General features: G+C 41.6%; 1 protein-coding gene across 9 annotated transcripts in view; it reads left to right on the top strand.

Annotated features, from left to right (window-relative positions):
* Positions 1-21,069, top strand: part of cacna1g (calcium channel, voltage-dependent, T type, alpha 1G subunit) — a 134,211-nt gene extending 113,142 nt beyond the window's left edge. For 5 of the 9 annotated variants that reach the window (XM_046376693.1, XM_046376692.1, XM_046376690.1 and 2 more), the window contains 11 exons: positions 338-447; positions 2,831-2,961; positions 4,463-4,533; positions 5,823-5,901; positions 6,301-6,422; positions 7,174-7,596; positions 9,425-9,577; positions 12,141-12,263; positions 14,552-14,753; positions 14,950-15,119; positions 19,160-21,069. In XM_046376693.1, coding sequence (XP_046232649.1) covers positions 338-447; positions 2,831-2,961; positions 4,463-4,533; positions 5,823-5,901; positions 6,301-6,422; positions 7,174-7,596; positions 9,425-9,577; positions 12,141-12,263; positions 14,552-14,753; positions 14,950-15,119; positions 19,160-20,197 — 2,622 coding nt within the window. In that variant the 3' untranslated portion in view covers positions 20,198-21,069. The remainder of the gene's footprint in view (positions 1-337; positions 448-2,830; positions 2,962-4,462; positions 4,534-5,822; positions 5,902-6,300; positions 6,423-7,173; positions 7,597-9,424; positions 9,578-12,140; positions 12,264-14,551; positions 14,754-14,949; positions 15,120-19,159) is intronic. The other 4 variants (XM_046376697.1, XM_046376696.1, XM_046376695.1 and 1 more) reach the window with 3 other exon arrangements.
* The last annotated feature ends 805 nt before the right edge of the window (positions 21,070-21,874 follow it).

The following is a 21,874-nucleotide window of genomic DNA, read 5'->3' as shown; positions in this document are numbered from 1 at the left end:
ACTCAAACACAGAAGGTGCTTTCCAGAGCCAGTGTTTGGTTTCTTCCGTCTGTGCTACAGGAGGAACATGGCTCTACAGAAGATGTAGATATAAAAGAAGGATTCGAAGGTAATGAAAATACAATGATTCCTAGTTTCAGGTAATAATTCACTAATGAAAATATAATTTTGAATATTATATTAAAGTTTTGCCAAAATTACGTCCCATTTATGCCCATAAATCCCCCTAAATCCTACACACTGGACCTTTAAATGAGTAACAATGGCAAGCCACATCTGACTGATAGTACTTCTGAAGTTTATCAATCCTTATCATGTCTATCCCTGATATCTTCAGGAGTTGACCGAGGCCTTGAAGATCTGTAACTACATCTTCACCCTCATCTTTGTGCTGGAGTCCGTCTTCAAGCTGGTGGCCTTCGGCTTCCGGCGCTTCTTCAAGGACAAGTCAGTATTTATGTAACTGCCGTGCTCCCTAAAGTTATGACCTTTCCTAAAGATCCTGGACACAGATCAGACAGAAATCCTAAATAAACATTAACCTCCAAGTGTAGGGCTTTGACATTTTAGTGACTGTGATATTGTAATACATTAGTGGTTAAAGGTACCGTTCTTTAACCTCTGAGTCATGTGGAAAATCTGAGGCAGCATTCAGAGAGCTTAAATGAGCTTTTTCTAAGGTGCTCCAGTGGATGGATCTCAGTGAGGCCTGCATGAATGCAAACGGCCTCGTTAAGTGCCCATAAAACATGCTGCCTTAGATGATTTCATAGCTTCAAAATCCCTGGCGTCCCGCTGAAAACCACACAATAATACACAAACACAATTACAACAACACTAAAGTATAATAGCACACATCACATTCACATGGATACGCACACACACGCACACACTCCTCAGCAGAGGCATCATGATTTCAGAGCTGACCACCAAGGGCTCCATGATGTCCGTTCTCTTTGCCAGAGTAGACCATTATGATTTTTGGATTTGGCAGTGCTCCACTTTGATATTACCTCACTACACACACTCCCTCACTCACATACAGGAATACACACACAGAGATAAACATTTGGCCAAGATGTCAAGGACTAGTGGCCTATCCCATTGAATTTTAAGTTGATTTTCTTGTGTTGGCTCTTTGAGTATCTAAATGAGGATGTGAGGGATAAACTGCAGATTTGTGGAAAACAATGGAAATTGAAAACCCGATAAGTACGACCGCCCACGACTTTCTTTCCTCACTTTTTACATGTCCGTTCTCTTCCAAACATTTTGTTTAGTGCACATATACTGTCCAGCAGCTGGAAAATAAGGTTTGGTCAAGTCACAGAATTGATGCAAGAAAGTAGCCTGCAGATTTTTGATCTGAGTTGGGAATATATGGAGCGAGGTAGTTCAGGCAGCCAACTTGAGCTGCACCGCTATATCGCTATGATCGTGAGTTGTCTGACTGAACTATCTTTATCATACACTGAAATGAAATGATTCAATTGCTGCTCTGTTTAATCTGCCTCATAACATTGAAATAGCCTGCATACTTTCACGCATCCTGGAAATGATAGGTCTCTCAATGTAAAGTTTGTGAGATTAGTTAATTGTGTATGACAGGAGTTTGGGCTTTATGGATGGATATGGATAATTATAGTAATAGTCAACACAAAATCTATCTTTGCAGTGCGAAATACACACCCTCGTATGATTGAAAAGTTGTAAAACATATAGCATAGCTTTATGTACAGCTTCTATTTGACACTATGAACAAGCATGCATGTGCACTGACAGAAAATCAAGTTATTTCATCCCAACAGAAATGTGGCGGAACCTGATCACTGAAATACAGAACCAAAATCTGACATACTGGCTTCACAGACACAGAGAAATGCTGATGTCAGTAAACCAAATCAAAACAGTTATTAAAGATGCTTCTAACGACCAATTTCGGCGACTTTTAAACTGGAAGTCTTAGACACAACAGTTTACCAGCCTTGTTTACATTAGTAATTTTTTATAAAGCAAAATCTGGCTGAGAAGACATGACATTTTAGTGCAAATAATGTCAGTATGTAATTTAAATGTGTACTGTAGCAGCTAAGCCTAAACCCGAGGTTACTGAAGGGCTACATAGACAGGCTAATAACTGACGTCTTCATCGTAGAACCACTTAGCAGGTGCAGGTGAAATAACAGAGTCTGACTTCTGCTTCTTGTCTTTTCCAGAATATTTCTTACTCGCCTATGTTGTAAGTGGTACAAAGCACAAAGGTGACACCTATTGGACCAATGTGTTGTTCTACATACACTAGAAATGGCTCCTGCATTTACATTAATGAAATAATACTAGGTTTAATAATCAACAAGATCATCACAGCCATGCTAGTTGTTTCTGCCTTCTTTTTGATCTGTGTGCTTGGCTAGCTGCCTTCTGACTGATATCCATCTTCATATCCACCTCTTGAGAAATGTAAATCTTTTGAGCCCTTCTAAACAGCAAACATACAAAAATGTCAAGGTGTGTGTCCCTCCCCTGTGATTGGTTGTGTGAGTGGCAGGTGGTGGACTGTGTCTGCTATAATGAAATCATCTGATTTGGCTTTGGGTCCTCGCATATGTGAGTACTTTTAACACCAAGTGAAGACCAACGACTCTATTGTGATTCAAGTCAAGGTCGCTCAAGTTCACATTCCTTCACTAAAGCAAAATGACTTAGAAATGAATGACTTTCATGGTTGGTTTAGATCCATTTTTCAAGCCAACCAAGCTTTTCAGGTTTCAGCAACAAAAAGTAATTGCAGTTTGTGCAAGGGATTTAATGAGTGTGTGTTTGTTTGTAGGTGGAACCAACTGGATCTGGTCATTGTGCTGCTGTCCATCATGGGCATTACTCTGGAGAAGATTGAGGAGGCCTCTCTGCCTATCAACCCCACCATTATCCGCATCATGAGAGTGCTGAGGATTGCACGAGGTATCAACCCTCTGCTCCTTGTCCTGTCCATTCACCCATTCTCCCTGATACTCTCTCTCATACAGACAATTACACTCTGTAGTCTCTTTCATGGTGCTGTACCTTTAAGATGTCTTGTAAAACAGCCACGTCCCTGGGACTCCCCTCTTTGTCATTTTTGCATGGTGGGTCTCAGCAGGGTTCAGGCAGGGTGTGAGTCGACCAGATGGCACAGAGGAACATGATCAACTGACAAACACAGCACCGAGAAGGAGAGAGAAGACTATAGAGACAAATACTGAGGCAGGAGAGATGTGAGGAAAGATAGCTGAGCATAGAAGAGAGCCAAGACACATTAAGACAGTAAGTGAATTAAGTTGTAAGAGACTGGGTATGGAGGGAATAAATGAGAGTAGATAGGGAGGAAAAGAGAAATAAAAAAGCAGGGGTGATGAAGATCTTCTGACCTGAAAATACATTAGAAGAAGATGGCAAGAACTCAAAAAGAGCAGATGAATGAATAGAGGGAAGGTATGATGGTGGGTGAGAAAGACAGAGAGCATAAAGTATATCTGGAGAGACAATGATGGGTGGAAAAGGGTGGAAGTCGAGTTAAAGAGACGGGATAGATTTGGCAGGAGGGAAGAAGAAGAAGAGGAAGAAACGCTTAACAGCCCATGTGCTTCAGGCTGATTACTTGTCCAGGTAATTAAAGATAAGAGAAGGTTGGAGGGGGTGGGTGGGGGAGGAGAGCTGAGAGAAAGAAGAGATAAGTTGGACAGGAGGGAAGCTCAGCTGTGTTGTCTGATTACTGAACGTGTAATAAAAGGAGCAGCATGGAAGTCGATATTGACACACCGAAGACACAAACGTGATCTTGTGTGCAATGTGTGTGTATTTGGCAATGTGCGTCACCATGCATTGCATATTCAGATGGTCAGTGCAGATTTCTGGATTACACAGTAGCTCCAGTGTAATCACATTTGATCGTCCTGGCCAATGTACCATGTTCGATCAAAATATTTCTGCTCTTTGAACTTTTTCTTTAAGCTACCTAACAGTAGCAACAAGTGTTTGGATTGTTGGTGCTTTGTAATTACAATATGTGTGTATACTGGATATTTCGCACGTAACTTTCAGTAACCCTCAACCTCCTTGCTATGAGGTTGGTAACCAGTGGTCCAGGTCAAAAAAACTGTGTGTGTATCTCTACTGTTCCATTCATTATTATGCATTATCTATTGGTTTTGGTGTACCACATTGGCATAGCAGTGACCTCATCAAACTGCAACCCCAATCAGGATATGACCTCAGTCAGGCTATGTGAAATCTTGATGGTGTTTAATAAAAGGAAATCTGTAACGACACAAATGGAGCAGGATTATTCGGGAAAATGTTGAGTCCTTTCATTTTCACAGAAGGCGTGATGGCACAAGTCCCTGTCCTGTTACGTAAGACTGAACAATTTTAATATTGGTAAGACACTTTTTCATATTCTCTTTGTTTTTGTGTGTCTCCACAGTATTGAAGCTCTTGAAGATGGCAGTAGGAATGAGAGCTTTGCTGGACACCGTTATGCAAGCCCTGCCTCAGGTACACAGTTAATGGTGTTAAATAACATCCATTGAAGCCATTAAATTTTCTTCTCCTTCTCTGTCTATATTTTCCTCCATGGATCGATCTCTCACTTCCTCACATGTCTCACAAAAACTGTCCTTAAAATTACATCCCAAAGGCATTTTCTTTTTCGGGGCGCTGTTGTTTCCCATGAGCTTTTTGCTAACTCTAGAGCCCCGTATTTGCATAACCAGCTCCCTGCAGAAAAGAGAAGCAAGTGTAGCTCGCGGATTTGTTTTGAACGATGGTGGGTGGATTTGAGGGTGGTGGAGTTGGTAAAGTAGAACAACTTTGGCAGTGTTTGGATTGAGAGAAAAAAAAAAATAACACTCCTATATTTGCAGCGTTCTTTGATGCTACGGCTGTCATTCAGAGAGAGATTGAGTGTTGTTCCAGGCTAATTCCGCCTCAAGCTCGTCAGTAGTCTTCATAATTAATAGATTGGATAATAGGGGTTGGTGGAGGTGTAAGCATGTTGCCTCATGCTGATTAGAATTAACAGTAGCAGAAGTAGCAAACCCTTATGATTTTTATTACCCAAGCCCTTTTATATGTAAAGCTGTTACTCCCTATTATCTGCTACACTCTTCTGCATGATCAGCTGCACATTAGCTCCTCATATTTCTTTTCATATTTTGCTTTTTTACTCCTTTGTGTTATGCAGCATACATGCATGACACATAATCAGTTTACAGCAATGACTGAGGAAGATTTACGACCTAAACTTCTTGAAACAATGCATCCTCGATTTCAGGCAAAAGCAGATTCTCATTTCAAGCTCATTTCAGTTTTGTGGACTGTCAACTGTGGCTTGGAAGCGCATTGTGCCGAAGCATCACTTGCTTAAAAAATCATTTTTCCATGGACAGATTAAGATTTTGTAATCACTTCCAAAATTCATTATTTGTTTTTTTTTGTCTAATTAAATATTCTGCTTCAATCCGTATTTGCTGGTGCTTTGCCTCTCTCCACAAACTGTTTGCTCTCTAGCGTACTACATCGATTGTTTTATTAAAGTTCATAATCATTCTATAGGCTAAATGTTACTTTAACAGCTGCAGTAGCCTAACAGCCTATATTGGCCCACTGTGGTTTGTGATTTGTTTTTCATGAATAAAAACATTTCTTGTTGTGTAGCTTCATCATGGCCCTCCATTTATTTTCTCAATGGAAAGAGCTGTTTGTTGTCCCTCATCATTGGTTTGTTTTGCCAGGGATTTCTCTGCTCTGACTAATCCCCCTTTCTTCCTGTTGTCTCTCTGCAGGTGGGGAATCTGGGTCTTCTCTTCATGCTTCTCTTCTTTATCTTTGCAGCCTTGGGAGTGGAGCTGTTTGGTGAATTGAGTAAGGATACACACACCGTGCATACAGGCAGTCAGGCATACCAGACAAAGCGCACATAGAGAATCACGTGCATACATACCACTCAGTCCATGCACAGGCATGCACCAAGTATTTAATTCTTCTGGCTATGGGTTTAATCTTTCTGATCTTGCTGCTTTCTAAAGTCCTTGTTGAATTACCTTATTGATTTCTCAAACTGATTTCTAATTGAAGCTACTCTCTTTCAAGTAATACAACAGTATAACAGTTATCATTTTATTGCAAATCCCTGTGTTGTGTGCATTGTGTGCATTGTGAAATTCAAAAGGCCATGGAAGTCTCAAAAACTCTTTCTTCATGTCTCTCTGGGTATTCCTACCCTTCTTCATTCCCCCTCCCTGCTCCTCTTCGTCTTCCCAGTTTGCGATGAGCAGCACCCATGTGAAGGTTTGGGGCGCTATGCTACCTTCCGAAACTTTGGGATGGCATTTTTACTGCTCTTCAGAGTTTCCACAGGAGACAACTGGAATGGCATAATGAAGGTGAAACTAAGACTGCAGTTTGGGACTGTGAAGACATGCATACACATACTGCTTCAAATTTGGCTTAAGGGCAATTTAGATACTAATTTGCCTACTACTTTAAAATAACTCATCTAATTTTCATGCACTTTTTATGTGGTTGTTTAACTTATCCCTAACTTATTCCTACATTTCACATGTATATGGGAAGGTTATGCAGCACAAGTCCAATGTCAGCGTTCAGTGTCAGTTGTGTAATGAGGCAGATAGTAAGAGTGGAGGTCTTGGTGATCAATGGGCAAAGTGAACTGACTTTTGCACCAGAGATCTGACTTTCTGCCCCATTTTAGAGCTTTTTGAACCATGATCATGATCTTTTCCTAACTTTAACCATACTGTAGCTAGACAGTCTTCTGCACTAATAAAAAGCTGATCACAACATAAATATTCATTGTGTAATTCAAAAATGTCAACGTCTGTTGTGCTAGATGAAAGGTTAGGACCACCAAAGTCATGAGGATTTGTCCTCTGAGGGCCATGAGTGTCCATATAGAATACCAGAGCAATCCTTACAACAATGCTTGAGATATTATTGGACTGAGTGGACTGACTGGCATTCCCATCCCTAAAAACATTGCCACTGGGCATTCCAAACTTTCACTGCTGAATGTAATCCAGGGTTCTGCCAGGTCATCCTCTATCAATGTTCTGCCTTTTAGCTGGTGGAGTCTCAAGCAAATGTACTAATGTACGGTTTTCATGTTTTGCCCAGGACACATTAAGGGACTGTGCTAATGACACCGGCACCTGCTACAATACTGTGGTCTCTCCCATCTACTTCGTCTCTTTCGTTTTGACTGCTCAATTTGTCCTGGTCAACGTTGTCATCGCTGTCCTGATGAAACACTTGGAAGAGAGCAACAAGGAAGCCAAGGAGGAGGCAGAGCTGGAGGCTGAGTTGGAGCTGGAGAACCGTCTCCAGGCAGATGACATGGCAACGAGGTCACCCCAGCTAAACCCTATGGCAACAGGCATAGACCGGTCAAGTTCTGGCGGTTCCCCCTGGATGTCCACTGTCGGACGGGGCAGGGAGACGGAAAGGGGCGGTCCAGTGGACTCTCCCACAGCTGATATAACCAGAGACTCAGTTAACATCAGAGCAGACCCCGCTTCATGTCTGGAGCCCCCACTGGAGGTGATAAATCTTTTTAAGTTGCTTATATGTTATGTATATGTTTGTATGTAGGGCTGTGTTTTTGCAAAGAATTTGACCAGAGATTCAATATAATACGATATACATAAATGTTATATCCGATAACAGTCAACCACAATGTTAAAACCGTAGACTGGTGAAGTGATTAACAATTGCCCATCTCGTTACAATGCAGTGGTTTGCTGGGAAACCATTTAAACACAACACAACGTGAACCACTGTCAGAAATCTTGGCATATATATAAACTATTAATTAAAAATACATAGTGTTTTTAAGAATTAATACAGTATGTGGTTTCCTCTTCAGCCATGTTAAGATGTTCTCACAAAACACCTGTCAGGTTTGTGCTGAATAATGGAAACAAAGTTAATTTACTCAAAAATCAGAACAATTGAATTATTTATTTTGTAGATAGATTGTTTAGTTGCACTGATACATTTATGACATCCCTGAGGCTACTTTAAAAAACACCATGTCATGTTGGGGACTTTATGTCTACATAAATCGCACTGTTGTCTCGCTGCATACATTCTCAAGATTTGCATTGTTGTGCATAAGTAAAAGTTAGACGCACATTCAAATAACATCTAGGTAAGATTGCTCGATTCTCAGTGGTCCACACAGCATCGTGCACAATGTGACAGATGCTCCTGGGTCACTTCCTGATGGGAGCCAGGCTGTGCGGCCAGTCGGATGACCCAGTCATCTGACTCCAGTCCAGAGCATTAGTTAATTCTCTGCTGGCCCATGCTGAGGGCTGAGAATGCCGGATGGTATCTGAAATAATGAATTTCTTGGGATGAATGTCCCTTCATTGTCTCAATCTACTGACTGTAGTTCCTATGTAAACAAACTAAAGAGGATATGGCCATATTAGGATATATTCACTGCACATTCTGGCATCCTTTCAGAATATAAGTGGACACATTTATAAGTGACACGTCCAAAACAATGATGAACAGCGTCCAGAAAACTGATGTATTCTTTTCACATTTCAGACACTGTTTGATAATGACTCCATAGTTAGAGTTTATGCCAAGTAAATATCCAGAATATTACAAATATATTCAAATTCATTACTCTGTGTAAGCCATACTGACCCACATCAGGATGTTTTACAGTTTGTGTGGGTGCATGATTGTATGTGTGTGTAGCTGGTCCCTGTTGAGGACATGCCAGTCACAGACAGGTCACAGTGCCATGGGAAAGCTGGACCACAGGGGCCGGTTGTTCACTTCAACAGCTATTTCCAGCCAGCAGGGAACTTTTTGTGGATAGGAAATAAAGGTCTCGCTGTCGTTATGTTCCCTCCCCTAAGATGTTATCCGTCTTCCTTGGCCACTCTTCCAAAATATGTGTGGTTAAGCCGCAGTTTCTCTTACAGCCCTATGGGAGACCTGTTCTGCTGCAGTATTGTAGTGACCCCTTGTGGTATTAAGTGGTAACACAGGAGAGCCTGTCAGATGTCGGTCAGGAGCAGGTCAAGTATGTTCAGTTGCTCTGCTAGTCACATAATAAAATATTTACAGTTTGCCAGATAATATAGTTCTACTTGGCCGTGTTTCTTTCGTCTTATTTCTGTTTTGTATATCTGTTTCTTCCTGATGGACTGCCTATTTCCTTATCTTTCTTTTTTTGTTATCCATTCTTTATTTCAATGTTTATTCATGTGTGTGTGTCTTGACTTCTGTCTTTCTTTCTCTCCCATCCCTGTCTTTTTTCCAAAACTTCTGCCCCTTTTTTCTTTCTTTCTGTCTCTCTCTCTCTCTCTCTCTCTCTCTGCTATCTTGTTTCTCTGCATTATCTAAGTTTGTCCAGCGGAGAGCGCAGTTTGACTCGGTCTCCCTGGTCATCCAGGGTTCAATGGAGGGAGAGTTGAGTTTGATGGACAACTTGTCTGGCTCTATCTGCCACTACTACGCGCTGCCCCCCAAGCCCAGCAAGCACAACACCGACAAGAAGGTCAATAATCACCAGAGCTATGACTCACTTCCTCCATTTCATATATCCAGTGGGTCTTATCTCTCACAGATGTGTAGAGCTGCACAAGTATACATGAGAAAATGAACAACGAAGCAGATGCTGCTGTCATTTTTGATTATCAAAAACAAAATCCAGAAGTGTTGAAGATAGATTTGTTTTCACTTGCACAAGGAAAATATAATCATCCCTCTGCACGACTTACTTAAAACAATTGATAATGTCCTTAAATGGCCTGTTCACCCAAAAGAACCCAATAATTTTGAGATATTTATCTTTTTTTGTCTCCAATCCCCTGTGCAAAAAAAAAAAAAAAAGCTGAATGGGATTGTGATTGGTGATTGTGGTTGTTGTTAATAATGACATGTTAAACATCAAACAGTCAGAAACAATGTTCTGGTTGCTGCTCAGGATAATCTGCAGACCTCATTAAAATTCTGTTATTCAGAATTTTGTTAATTTATCAAAATTCTTTTCTGTAATCTCTCAGTCTCTTCTCTTAAATGTATGTAATGTTGAAATGGTCTCAACTCATAGGTATATAATAAGAGGTTGCAAGTATATTTCATTTTGCCTTAAAGGTTGGTGCCATCTGTACCCCAGCTAAGAAAGAATATACCCTATATAGATAAAAGTATTGAGACACACCCCTTTATTATTGAATTCAGGTGTGGTATGGAGTGCTTTTCAGGGGTTGGGCTTGGCCCCTTATTTCCAGTGAAGGGAAATCTTAGTGCTTCAGCAGACAAAGACATTTTGGACAATGCTATGCTTCCAGCTTTGTGCCAACCCTTTTGGGGACGGACTTTTTCTATTCCAGCATGACTGTGTCCCAGTGCACAAAGCAAAGTCCATAAAGACATGGCTGGATGGGATTGGTGTGGGAGATCTTGGCTGGCCCACTCAGAACCCTGACCTCAACCCCATCCAACACCTTTGGGATGAGCTGGAACAAAGACTGTGAGCCAGGCATTTTTGCACTCTACTGCATGAATGGGCAAAAATTCCCACAGAAACACACAGAAAAATGTCCCTGTTAGTGTAATGGTCTGGTGTCCCAATATTTTTGTCCATATGGTGTATGTTTGTTTTTAATTTGGGTGATCTGACCCTTTAAATAAACTGCACAGTAGGGAGATGAGCATGGTTGAAACAATCGATTTTGATTGAAAACAGGTGAAATTATCTCACCGCTATTGGCAGGATTTACTACTTGCTTTAATAAAACAAAGAAATTTAATGACTCCAGACAAAATTACTTAAAGATGGATAAAGTCTGTAGACCACAAAATCCCTGGGCTACAAAATAAAAGTTAGTTGTGCAGGAATCAAGTAAAAACTTAATTTCATCAGATAAATGAAAAAATATGATAATGTGATTTTTTTTTTGTACATCTCGTGCAGCCCTACGCCCATTACCATGTTTGTACTGGCATTCCTCCACAGAATACTTTTCCCTTTCTAACCGGCCCTTCATCAAATCTCGCCTTAGCTATGATCTCATTCTGTTGCTCATGTCTCCTCTCACTTACATTCATCAGTGCTTGGCAGGTTGCTCGTCTGGTTCAGCAGCCTCAGTGGCATGGTTTAGAATTGTTGTTTTCTCTAAGCAGCTTAATGTCTTCATTTGTGTGCGGCATGTTTGTGTGTTTATATGTGTGAAACCCGTCTATGCCAAAAGTGAAAACCCACCAAACGCATTCCTGAAACAAGCAGACCACACTCTTACCCTTGAGTCTACAGAGCAATGGTTCAATCAATAAGCTATGGATCACTGAGCCGCTGAATAATACATCTGGCTTCCTATTTTCCACATTTGAGGGCAATTTCATTAGCATTGCAAAACCCCATCTTCTAAAAGCTTTAAATGGGTTTGGGATGTCATGATTAGATGCCATAGGCCACCTCTCACCTAGCAGAAATGTTTTCCATTGAGTTTCGGCCCCTGCTCTTCTCCGCTCACAGAACCCATTTCCCTGTCAGAAAGCATTTCCCACATTTAAGCAGCTACATGGCCAAATATACAGAGGCCAGCAATGCTCAAGGCTTCCAAACACCGCAGGGCTGAAAGATCTGCAGAGTTAAGTGATGTTCATTAACTCAAAACTAGAATCTTGGCATCTTCGGTGAATTAAGGTTTGTAGGTTCCCAGAGGTGTCAAATGTATGCATCCACCATGATGACGTATAGAATATAAATGAATCCCCATCTTGTCTTGTTGTTTGTGAAGAGTGTGACTGTCTCATTTGCATCATGTGTGTCTTTTGTTCAAAATCATCAGGTTGTACATTTGTGTGTGTCTGTGTGTGTGACATAATATTGCTGTTGGTAACACCTCAATCCAATAATACCAGTGCCGTACAATAATATGCAATTTGTCTCTTTTCTTCATTCTGTGCTCTGCTAAATACCTCCAGTTTTATATGTTTCAAACATGTATTTTCCTGTTAGCTACAGGGTTTTTTTCTGTGTGTAGCGTCATTTTTGTGTGTTGCAGTGTGCGTTTGTTTTCTCTGCTCACCAGCCGTTGTCTCTTCCTGCCTAGATCCCTCTAGCGGAGATGGAAGCTCTGTCTCTGGCCTCTGAGAAATCCTGGTCCCTAGCTCTGACAGACGACTCGGCCCCCGACGATTTTAACCCCCTCTTTCTAACCAGTCTGGAATGCAATGTACTGACAGTTCCTCTCTTTCTCCCTTTCTCTCTCTCATCCCTCTTCTTACTCTTCCTTCTCTGCAGTATCTTGTAGTGTTTCCTTTCCTTGGGCACTTTCAAAGCCTCTTGTCCGCCGAAACCACTAAATTAGCCAAACAGCTCATTAACAGCTGCGGTCCCAGCACATCTAAAAATATTTAAAGCAGCTATAATCAGTTTGTTTTAATAATAATAATGGATCACATGACCACTTGACGAATTTGTCACTCCTCCCATCAAACCAACATGTTCTGCTTCGCTGTACAGAACCCAATACACACAACAGCAGACAGAGTTAGCAATTACCTGGTGAATGCAGTAGAGCATTTAGCAGCCACAGCTCTTTAATACAGTCTGTCAATACTGACAATATAGTATCTCTATGATGCTACCAGTGGGGGGCGCCAAAGTCGGAAATGTAAAAATCTAATCTTAAATGCTCATTTTTAACTACTCATGAGACCACATATGATGGCTACAGAAAACATGTTAGTGCTTTGTTATACAGGTCCAATGGTTTCCTATAATTTCTTACATGTAACTGTAAGTTTATAGGAAAGTTCCTGGAAACAACTGTGCAATTTGTTATTACTTACAGGGACTGGAGGCAGTGTTCAATCAAAACACTCCCAGTGAACAGCAGGTTGCCTGAACATGAAAAGGTGATGATTTTTTCTCTAAAAGCAAGCATACTATTCAACATATATAGAAAATAATATATTCAATAATAAATGAGTAATTCGTGAATACTTATTTGATATTAAATTAAGCTTTTTGCTGCTCCTAAACTTAACAACTGACCAAACTTCAATAACCCTGTCACTGTTTTCTTTATAATTAGTCTCAAGTTGCATATTTTTTTTTTCCAGGAAACTTCTTAGGAAATTACCAGGAAATTATAGACCCATAAAATAAAGCCTCACCCAAAATACTTATACATGGATGTATTGTATTCATCCTGGGTACGTGCCTGGAAGGAACCCAGCTGCTTCACATCACAGTGCTCTTTGTCACCACCACTTTGTCAGCCATTATTTTCTCATACCAAAGCAAGTCTTATGTATGCGTCCTCATGAGAATTAATCTATACATCCCCCTGTGATATCCTGTCCCAGAGGGCTGTCATCAAGGGAAAGGACATCTCCCCTCTAAATTGAAAATGAGCTGAATGTCATCTGGTTGTCAGGGTATAATTAACAACCAGTTTGGCTCATTAATGACCCCACAGTTTCCCTGCAGTCACATATCTTCCTAAGAAAGGGTCATTGTAACCTTGGCCCCAGCCGGTGATGCAGTGGGATTGATTTCCTTTATATAAAATCAGTCTCACCAACAGAGAATCCTGGCCAATGCATGAAATGAAATCACTGTTAATTGGATTATGCTGGGACAAATAGGAAGGAAAAGAGGGGAGTGAAGAGGTCGAGGAGCACAAGAGGTGTTGAAAGACCCTTGTGAATCTAACCATGTGCACCCAACTTTCTATTCTCTCTCTCATTCCACCTTTCCAGCCTAATGTGTGTGACGCTCCAGTCCAGTCCAGTCCAGTAGAGTAGTGCGCCTCCTCACCTGCCAGTTTGAAGTTTTTGCTCCCCTTCCTCTACTCTTACTACTCTTGTCTCTCTCTGTGTCTGTCTTCTAACTCTTTCTCTGTCCTTTTGCCCGTCCTCTGTCTTTTTCCTATGTGCTTTACACGTGAGTCTACGTCTTTTCTCATCGTCCTTTCCTATCAGTCTTTCTCTGTGTTTGTACGGTCTTCTGTCCTCTGCTGTTGCAGTAGTTTTCACTCTTATCCGAGCTATCATGTGTTTGCCACTAAGGTGTCACGTGTGCTGGATCTCCAGTAGCTCTGTGATGAATGTGAACTGGTTCTGTAATGGGTCAGGCTGCAGGACACTGCCCCAGCTGACACACAATCACGGAGCAGGCTTACATAAACTTTCACGACTATGGGGGTAGATGCAGACATAAGAGATCTCATGTTTAAAACAATTTAAAAACAAAACAAAAATGCTTGGAAAGTTTAACCCAGCACAGTCTTGTATCTGTGATCTGTGGCAGCTCTGCGCCAGTCAACTCCAACATGCAAAGAGCCTGTCTTGTTTTCTGTGTATGCTGATGACTACTGCCTCTCTGTTCACATTGTGTCTCAGTAATATATCAACTGTGAATGTGTTAGAAAGAGTATGAAAGTGCCCGAGTTAAAGAGTAGCCTCAACCCGTCCATCTCCAGAGGGACTCTGACCCTCTTCTCTCTTCCACCAGCCAGAGCAGCTCGATCCTGGGGAGCCACTGGAGAGCAACCTGCTGAGCGTCAGGAAGCCTACGGTGGGACGCACACACTCCCTGCCCAACGACAGCTACATGTTCCTCCCCCCGCAGCCCTTAGGCCATGCAGCTCCAACTCACCTTCTAGCACAGACACAGGAGCCCCAGCATGTGCTGGGTACCCACAGGGCCCAATCAGGTACTGTATGACAGCACGGGTACAGCATTGTAGCATATTTATTTGTTTTGATACAGGATTTGTAACGCCTTATTAGGATAAAAATGGGAGGCCTTGATCTTGCAGGATGGCTGTAGGAAGATACAAATCATGTCGTCTGAGTGCCGTTTGTCCTTACTTACCTGTCATATTCAGTGCTGTGCCTGTTTGTGTGCAGGCTCCAGTGGCTCGGTGCGTTCGCAGCCGGAGGACTTTTCTCAACAGCTGACTGTTCCCACAGACCTGTTTAGACCCATCAGCCCCCACAGCCACTCAGACTCTGAGAGTATACCACGACTACCCCCTCCCAGACGCACACACACACTCAGCCGCACGCTCCGCAGACAGGTGACTAAATCACCCCATTTCTGATTTCAGCTTTTATGGTCTGTGTGTGTACTGTATGTGATGAAAGCTGTGTTTAATATCAATGGTTCTCAGCCATGTGCCATTTAGGCCCATTGATCTGGAAGTTTTTATTCATACCAATCACCACAGAAGCTCATTTTACTGATTAAAGCATGCAGTAAACAGAAGAAACATATCTTAAAACAGCTGCTGGGGTGTTCGGTGAAAATGAAAACCTACAGGCCTTTGGGTTATAAATAAGCAGAGTATTAGGGCTACAGTTGGGGAAGAAAATAAAGATTTTATTCCAAGATTCATTTAATTGTCACTATACAGCAACACAGCTGGGATTATAGTTCCCTATGCTACACATGGAGAAATCTATGAACTAATTAAAGCATAAATATAAATATATTACAGAAATAAAGTTTTCAAGTTCAGGAGTCACACAGCCTGAGGAAAGAAACTTAAGTTATGTCATTTTTAGAAAAAGTGTGAAAATGTTATGTGAAAAAAACCCTCATAATATTATTATTAAATTACAGAGTTAAGTTGGAATTATACAATAATGTTTTTGAAATAATAATGCAGTATTTGAGAAATCCAGCTATTATTTTCATTTACTAGTAGAATTCTGTCTAATCATGACATTTTAAAATGAAATATTGATGTCATGTTAACAATAAACATGATGTTAGGCCTTTTGAATCTTAGTTTATCAGCTGGTTATCTTTCCCCTCTTCATTCAGTGTACCTGTTCTCTCTACCTCAATGGATTTGGACTGATGGCATTATTATTTTTATTGTGATATCATTACCATAAATTGCTTTGGCCACGATAATCATGTAGTGAAAAGTTGATATGGTGACCACCCTAATTCTATCCAAGAATTGTGGGTATACAGGTGACAGGCTTACTATTTATGAGATTTATGTCATACTGAGGAAAGTGAGGATGTGAGGCTAACTTCCTACCACCACTCAGAAAGTGTAGTTACCCTTGATATAACTACATGATAAATATCTTACATTTTAGAACCATAGAATAGTCATCACCAATATGTTTGCCGTGTTCTTGACAAATAGATTTATTCTGATTTTACAAGCAGATTTAAACCAATGACATGACTTGTGTGTTGAAGCAGTGGGTGTTTTCCTGCAGACAGTGGCGCCAAAGAGCACAAAGATCAAAACATAAGTTAATGGCCTAAGAAAAGCATTCAAGTATGTCACCGAGCTGTGAGCTTGTTGTCATATCATATAAGATTTGCTTGCTAATTTTAATGGCTCTTAAAATGACGAGTTATTGTTATGAGACTATATTCTCGCATTAAATTCTCAATAAATTATATTTTTCTTAAAGTAGTTCAAGTTCATTATCAGATGACCTGATTTTTTTTCCTCAAACTGTGGCCCTGTGACCCTGTCACACAGGCTCAAAGCTCTCCTAAATCTCGTTCCTCGTTGCATGCTCTAAACAATATCACTTTTCTTTCTCCTTTTTTCTCCCCTTCTTCCTTGGATTCCTATCTGTTGATATTGCATATGTTGTCTCATTCTCCATATTGTATCTGTTACCCTCTGATCGCAGCTCAGCTGGGCCCAAAAGCCGCCTGACCCTGAGCTACTGCTCAAGCACAGATACTCCTGTTTCTGAAACAGCATCAAACAGCAGTCTTTAGCTCCCACTGGGCATTTCAGAAACACTAGACTCCATCTTCATCTTCCAAGAGACAGACAGACTAACACAAACAGGCTTCCCGCCTCTTTTTCCTTTGTTAACCATGAGATTTTGGTTTACAGCTACCCATCAGCCACAAAGCATCTAAAACTCTCTAACAGGTAGCTTTTGCCTGCAGGAAACCTTAATACTTAAAACTTTGAGTTAATTATATTCTTATACAAGTGGCAGGAGGACAGTGGAACATTGCATCTATGGATTATTTGGTAATTGAGTGATAGAATGTATTCAAGCCAGACAAAGATGTTATTTGGCTGAGAAATCTACCCACAATGCAGTGCACTTACTACGCTACAAACTATACAACTCAGGGGATTGCTACAGAACAGCAAGTGCTGTCCATATGCATTTGGCCATTTTGTACACACAGCACCGCATTGATAGAGCACTTGTGAATTTTCTATTGACTAGCTTAGTGCTTGAAATGTGCATAGATGTTAACCAGAGTACAGTAGTTATTGCACTTACCCCTATTTTGCTTCATAAGTCTGACAGGGTGGTCACTTTTTCGTCATGTTGCAGTATGCACTCTTATTATTAGTGGTTCTGTGTTGTATTGCCGTGGCTGGTGATTGGCCTGGCGTGGTTGTGATTCCTTTGACCACTAGGTGTCTCTGTGGTCACACTATTCAGGCTCATGCAGGGAAGCCCATGATTCCAAACATTTCTCCTTTAAAGTGCTGTGCCCTAAAACTCATGCATGCCTTGTTTCCTCATCTCTGTAGATTCAAGATGTTTTAATTGACCTGATTCAACACGATTATATTTAAATGTTGCTTATTCCCCCTTCTCAGCTTGTGGTCTATGAGGAACAAGTCATGAGTTCATGAGGACATTTTATTTTTTTTTAGCAACCATTGCGTTTACTAACTCTTCTTCTCCTGCAGTAGCTACATGTTACATTTACCCTCTTACTATTGGCCTCATACCCTGTAGATGGTTTTGTTCAGAGTTAAGGATGACAGCATGGAAACACTCCTAAGAATTTGGTCACAAGTTTAACTACAAACCATCCTTCTGACGGTTCACAGGGTTTTGTGTGAATGGTCAAAAGTTAGAGGGTAAGGTGGTCTGGCTCAGAGTTCACTGTGTCAGCCAGCACTCAGTCAGTCCTTCTGTCCATCTAAAAACAAAAACAACAACAACAACAACAAAAAAAAAAAAAGCAGTGTGCACGTGCCTGGACAAAAAACAGTAAATGGGAGCTTCTTATTTGGAAATATTGTTCACATCGATTGGCACATACTTGGAAACGTCCTTTGGTCAGCTGAATTCAAACATGGTTTAGTGCCACAAGTGAAGTAATTTTTGGCCACAATCATATTCCTAATTAAAAAGACAAAATTAAAAAGTATAAAAATGTGAGCAAAATTGTCCAAAAAGCAAAAAAATTTGACCATTGTGGTTTGAGTTTCCGGGATGTTCAAGGACATGCTTTAATACAATTGAAATATTCTGCTTTGAATACTCACTTGTCTCTGAGATGGGTTTTCAGCAGCAAAAAGTTTAATTTACTAGATGTTGTGACTTCTACTCCTTCTACCTCATAAATATAAATTCCAGAATCTATCAATATGCCTAAATGTCTCGAACTCCACTAAATAATGTATCTTCAGTGTTTTTGCACTGGGGGTTTTAAAGTTTCCACATCACACTATGTTGCATATTGGATCGGGACTGACATCCAAACTAGCTGCGATGTCGCATTGTCTTGCTGGTGTGCACGTACACGTGTTAAACTTTAGAAACTTTTCTCCCCCAGCAGATGAATGTGAAACAGTCTTCTAGTGTCAAACTCTGTACATGAGTCACTCTGCACAGTGGAGCTCAAACATCCGAGTCATGCAAGAACAAAAGCTACTCTCAAATGTGAATACAAATTAATAGCTCTGCTTAAACAAAAGCACTGCACAATAAACTGATAAAACAAAACAGAAGAACGCATCCAGTTATTTCAGAAGTTATTTACTCAGCTTACTCTTGACAAATCTTTATATGGAACTCTGCCATTGAGTAATGCAGTGCAACCTTTGTGTTTCCATGTTATAACTCATGGAAAAATGTTGCAATTTCAGTTCAAGACCATGACAAGTACAGAGAGGATTCTGGGAATACGCTGACTGAACTTTGACCCAGACTGCTGCTCCTCATCTTCATCACCTCATACTAACCAGTCTCCCCCTCTCATCTTCCCTGATCCCCCCACACCTATATTTTTGCATATTTACCTCCATCTCCTCACCCCTCTCTCCTGAATATTTCATCCATTCCCCTGTCCCTTCCATGCCCCGTCTTCCAGGTTGCAGTGTCTGCTGATTCTCAGGAGGCCCTGTGTTCAGACGGAGGGGAGAGCAATGAAGGACTTGTGAATGTGGCCTCTCTTAGCCTCCCTCCATCCCCCTCCACCTCCTCCCCTCCCTCCAACTCTCCCTCACCCTGCTCCCATCATCATCAGCAGCCTGCCCTCTGTCTGGTCCCCGCCACACCAGGCGCTTCCCCTAAACCCTTGCACCCTAGCAGCGTGCACACCCAGCTTCATGACCAGCACTGCCTCACCTCCTCCTCCCCCTCCTCCTCCTCCCCTTCCTCCTCTTCCTCCTCCTCCCTGCCTCCTCCACACTTACCAGCCAGGCAGCAAGGGGACGCATTGGTCGATCAGGAAGTGTCTCTCATTACCCACACGGGGTTGGCTGGAAGCGATGACATCATGACAGAGGACAGTGGTGATGGCAGTAATGAGGGTTACAGAGGGTACACAGGCTGCCAGGAAAGCCGGAGTCCATGTTTGAGGCAGCTGAAGAGGTTCCACAGCGCTGACACACAGGGCCGCAGCACCCTCCTGCCCCGCCCCCGCCCCTATTCCTGGTTGGACGACCCACGACGCCACTCTGTAGAGGTATGCTCCTCGGTAGAGTCTAGCCCCCAGCGCAGCACCACCTCCACCTCCTCTGGCTTTGTGTCACGAGCCGACAGCCTGCAGATCCACAGTCAGACCTCCACTCAGAACTCGCTGCCCTCGCCCAGACGCAAGAAAAAGATGAGTCCACCATGCATCTCTGTGGACCCCCCTGACGGACTGGAGCCTCAGCCTGGCTTCTACCCGGGTGTGGGTGCACTCGGGGGCATGGGGCTGGTGGGATTAGGGATGCCCCCTCCTCTGCCCAGCCGGGAAACCTGCCTGAGAAGGAGGGCGCCCTCCAGTGACTCCAAGGACTCCTTTGACCTGGGAGTAGGAGAGGGTTCAGGACGGGACGGAGGCTCGCCAAACCCCAACACCAACCCCAAGCTATTGACTCTCCCCAGTTTCTCCTTTGAGAAGACAAGCTCTGAGCACTGAACACTGATAACTCCAACACACACACACACACACACACACACAGACACACACACACAGCCAGATGAACCCTCCACACACACAAACACACGATGCACTCGGTGTATCTGTGATGGTGATAGTCCTAGTAATAATGCTGTAGAAAGTAATAATGGTAAAACTACAACAAACAGTGAAAACATCCTTGGTTTCATAAGGAGTGCAGTACTGTAGTAGTGTGACCATCCCTTGTCTTTGTATTGTTACTGCCAAAACAACCAGAGAAGAAGAGAACACATGGAACAACAACACAAACATGACTGTTTCTCTTCTGCTACACCTGCATGCCACTGGCTGCAGCTTGACCCCATAACCTCTGGAGTGACATCAGCACCTGGGATTTGGCGCCCTCTGTGGTCGCTGTCTGAACTGCCTGGTGTTGCACAGGGTGGGCTTTGCCCAGTCAGTGGAGGTACAAAGCAATATGAACGTTTTAGAGACACTATTTTCTTAAATTATTGGGCCATCGTGTTTGTACAGGATGTTGTTTTTAATTTCATTCTATTGTTATTTTCATGTCTTTTTTGTGATTTTCTTTGGGGTTTTTTTTGTCAAAATGGGTTGTCTTTGTCCCTTTTTTCACTGTAGGATATTTCTAGCTTTCTTGGTTTACTGAGGAAAGTGAACGTTTTTCAAAGTGCTGAAAACCATGTATTTGTAGGAATAATATATAAATATATATATTAAAAAAAGTCATTAAACTGAGCTTGGATTTTTAAGCACATGCATTAGATTGTGGTGGTTTGATTACTGGAGGAAAAGGGTGGCTGCAGTCAAAGTTTTTCCACTGATTGCTGGATTCTCTTGAGTGTCTCAAACAGCCCCAGTGTGCAGGATGTGAACACAGACTGAAGAACAATTTGAAAATTTAAAATTAATTATCCTTTTCTTTCTTAATCTCAATTTAAGTATGACTTCTTCATAGATTGTGATGATCCAACTTTTTATGTTCAGACGTGAGTGTGTGTCGGGTCACACTAACACAAAATCAAAGAGCACCAGCCTCATGAGATGGAACTGATCTTTCCATTGACATCTTCGGTAAGTAGAACATTGGTTTTCATTGTACTGCCTTTGAAATCCACATTAATCCAGCACATTCACACACTGCATCATGCAGCTATATGTGTACATTCTGAAGCTACACCATAGCCAACCTCCTCCTTCTCAAAACTCTTGAGTTGGGGCTAAAGAGATACTGCACCAAGCAGAGACAACAATAACTGTCACTGGTCAGCCTGGACTTCTTGTGTTTTCTCTTGTGTTTTCAGTTTATCTTCTCAAAGCCATCTGTACTGCAAACCTGTTTACCACAGTAAAAGTCTCCTGTATGAGTCAAGCAAAGACATGATCTGGATGTAACTCCAGTTGTACATGTCAGTAGGCCACTGTCACTTTCAAGGTTCAAGGTTCTTTATTGTCATTGCATGCTTTCATATGAAACAAAATTTGTCCTCCGGACCAACAGTATACCTGTGAACATAATCCTACAGTAAACATAAATAATAACTCAGACCTATAGTAATAACTTAATGCTAAATACTAATTGCTATACATATAATAAATAACAACTATACAATAAATGAATAATTTATAACCGTGGAGGTTAAGGCAGTTAACAAAAACAGAGCATCATGTTGG

This window comes from Scatophagus argus, chromosome 21, assembly GCF_020382885.2.
Source record: "Scatophagus argus isolate fScaArg1 chromosome 21, fScaArg1.pri, whole genome shotgun sequence".
Lineage (NCBI taxonomy): Eukaryota > Metazoa > Chordata > Actinopteri > Scatophagidae > Scatophagus > Scatophagus argus.
The sequence above is the reverse complement of the archived record's forward strand: the minus strand, read 5'-3'. Positions and strand labels throughout refer to the sequence as shown.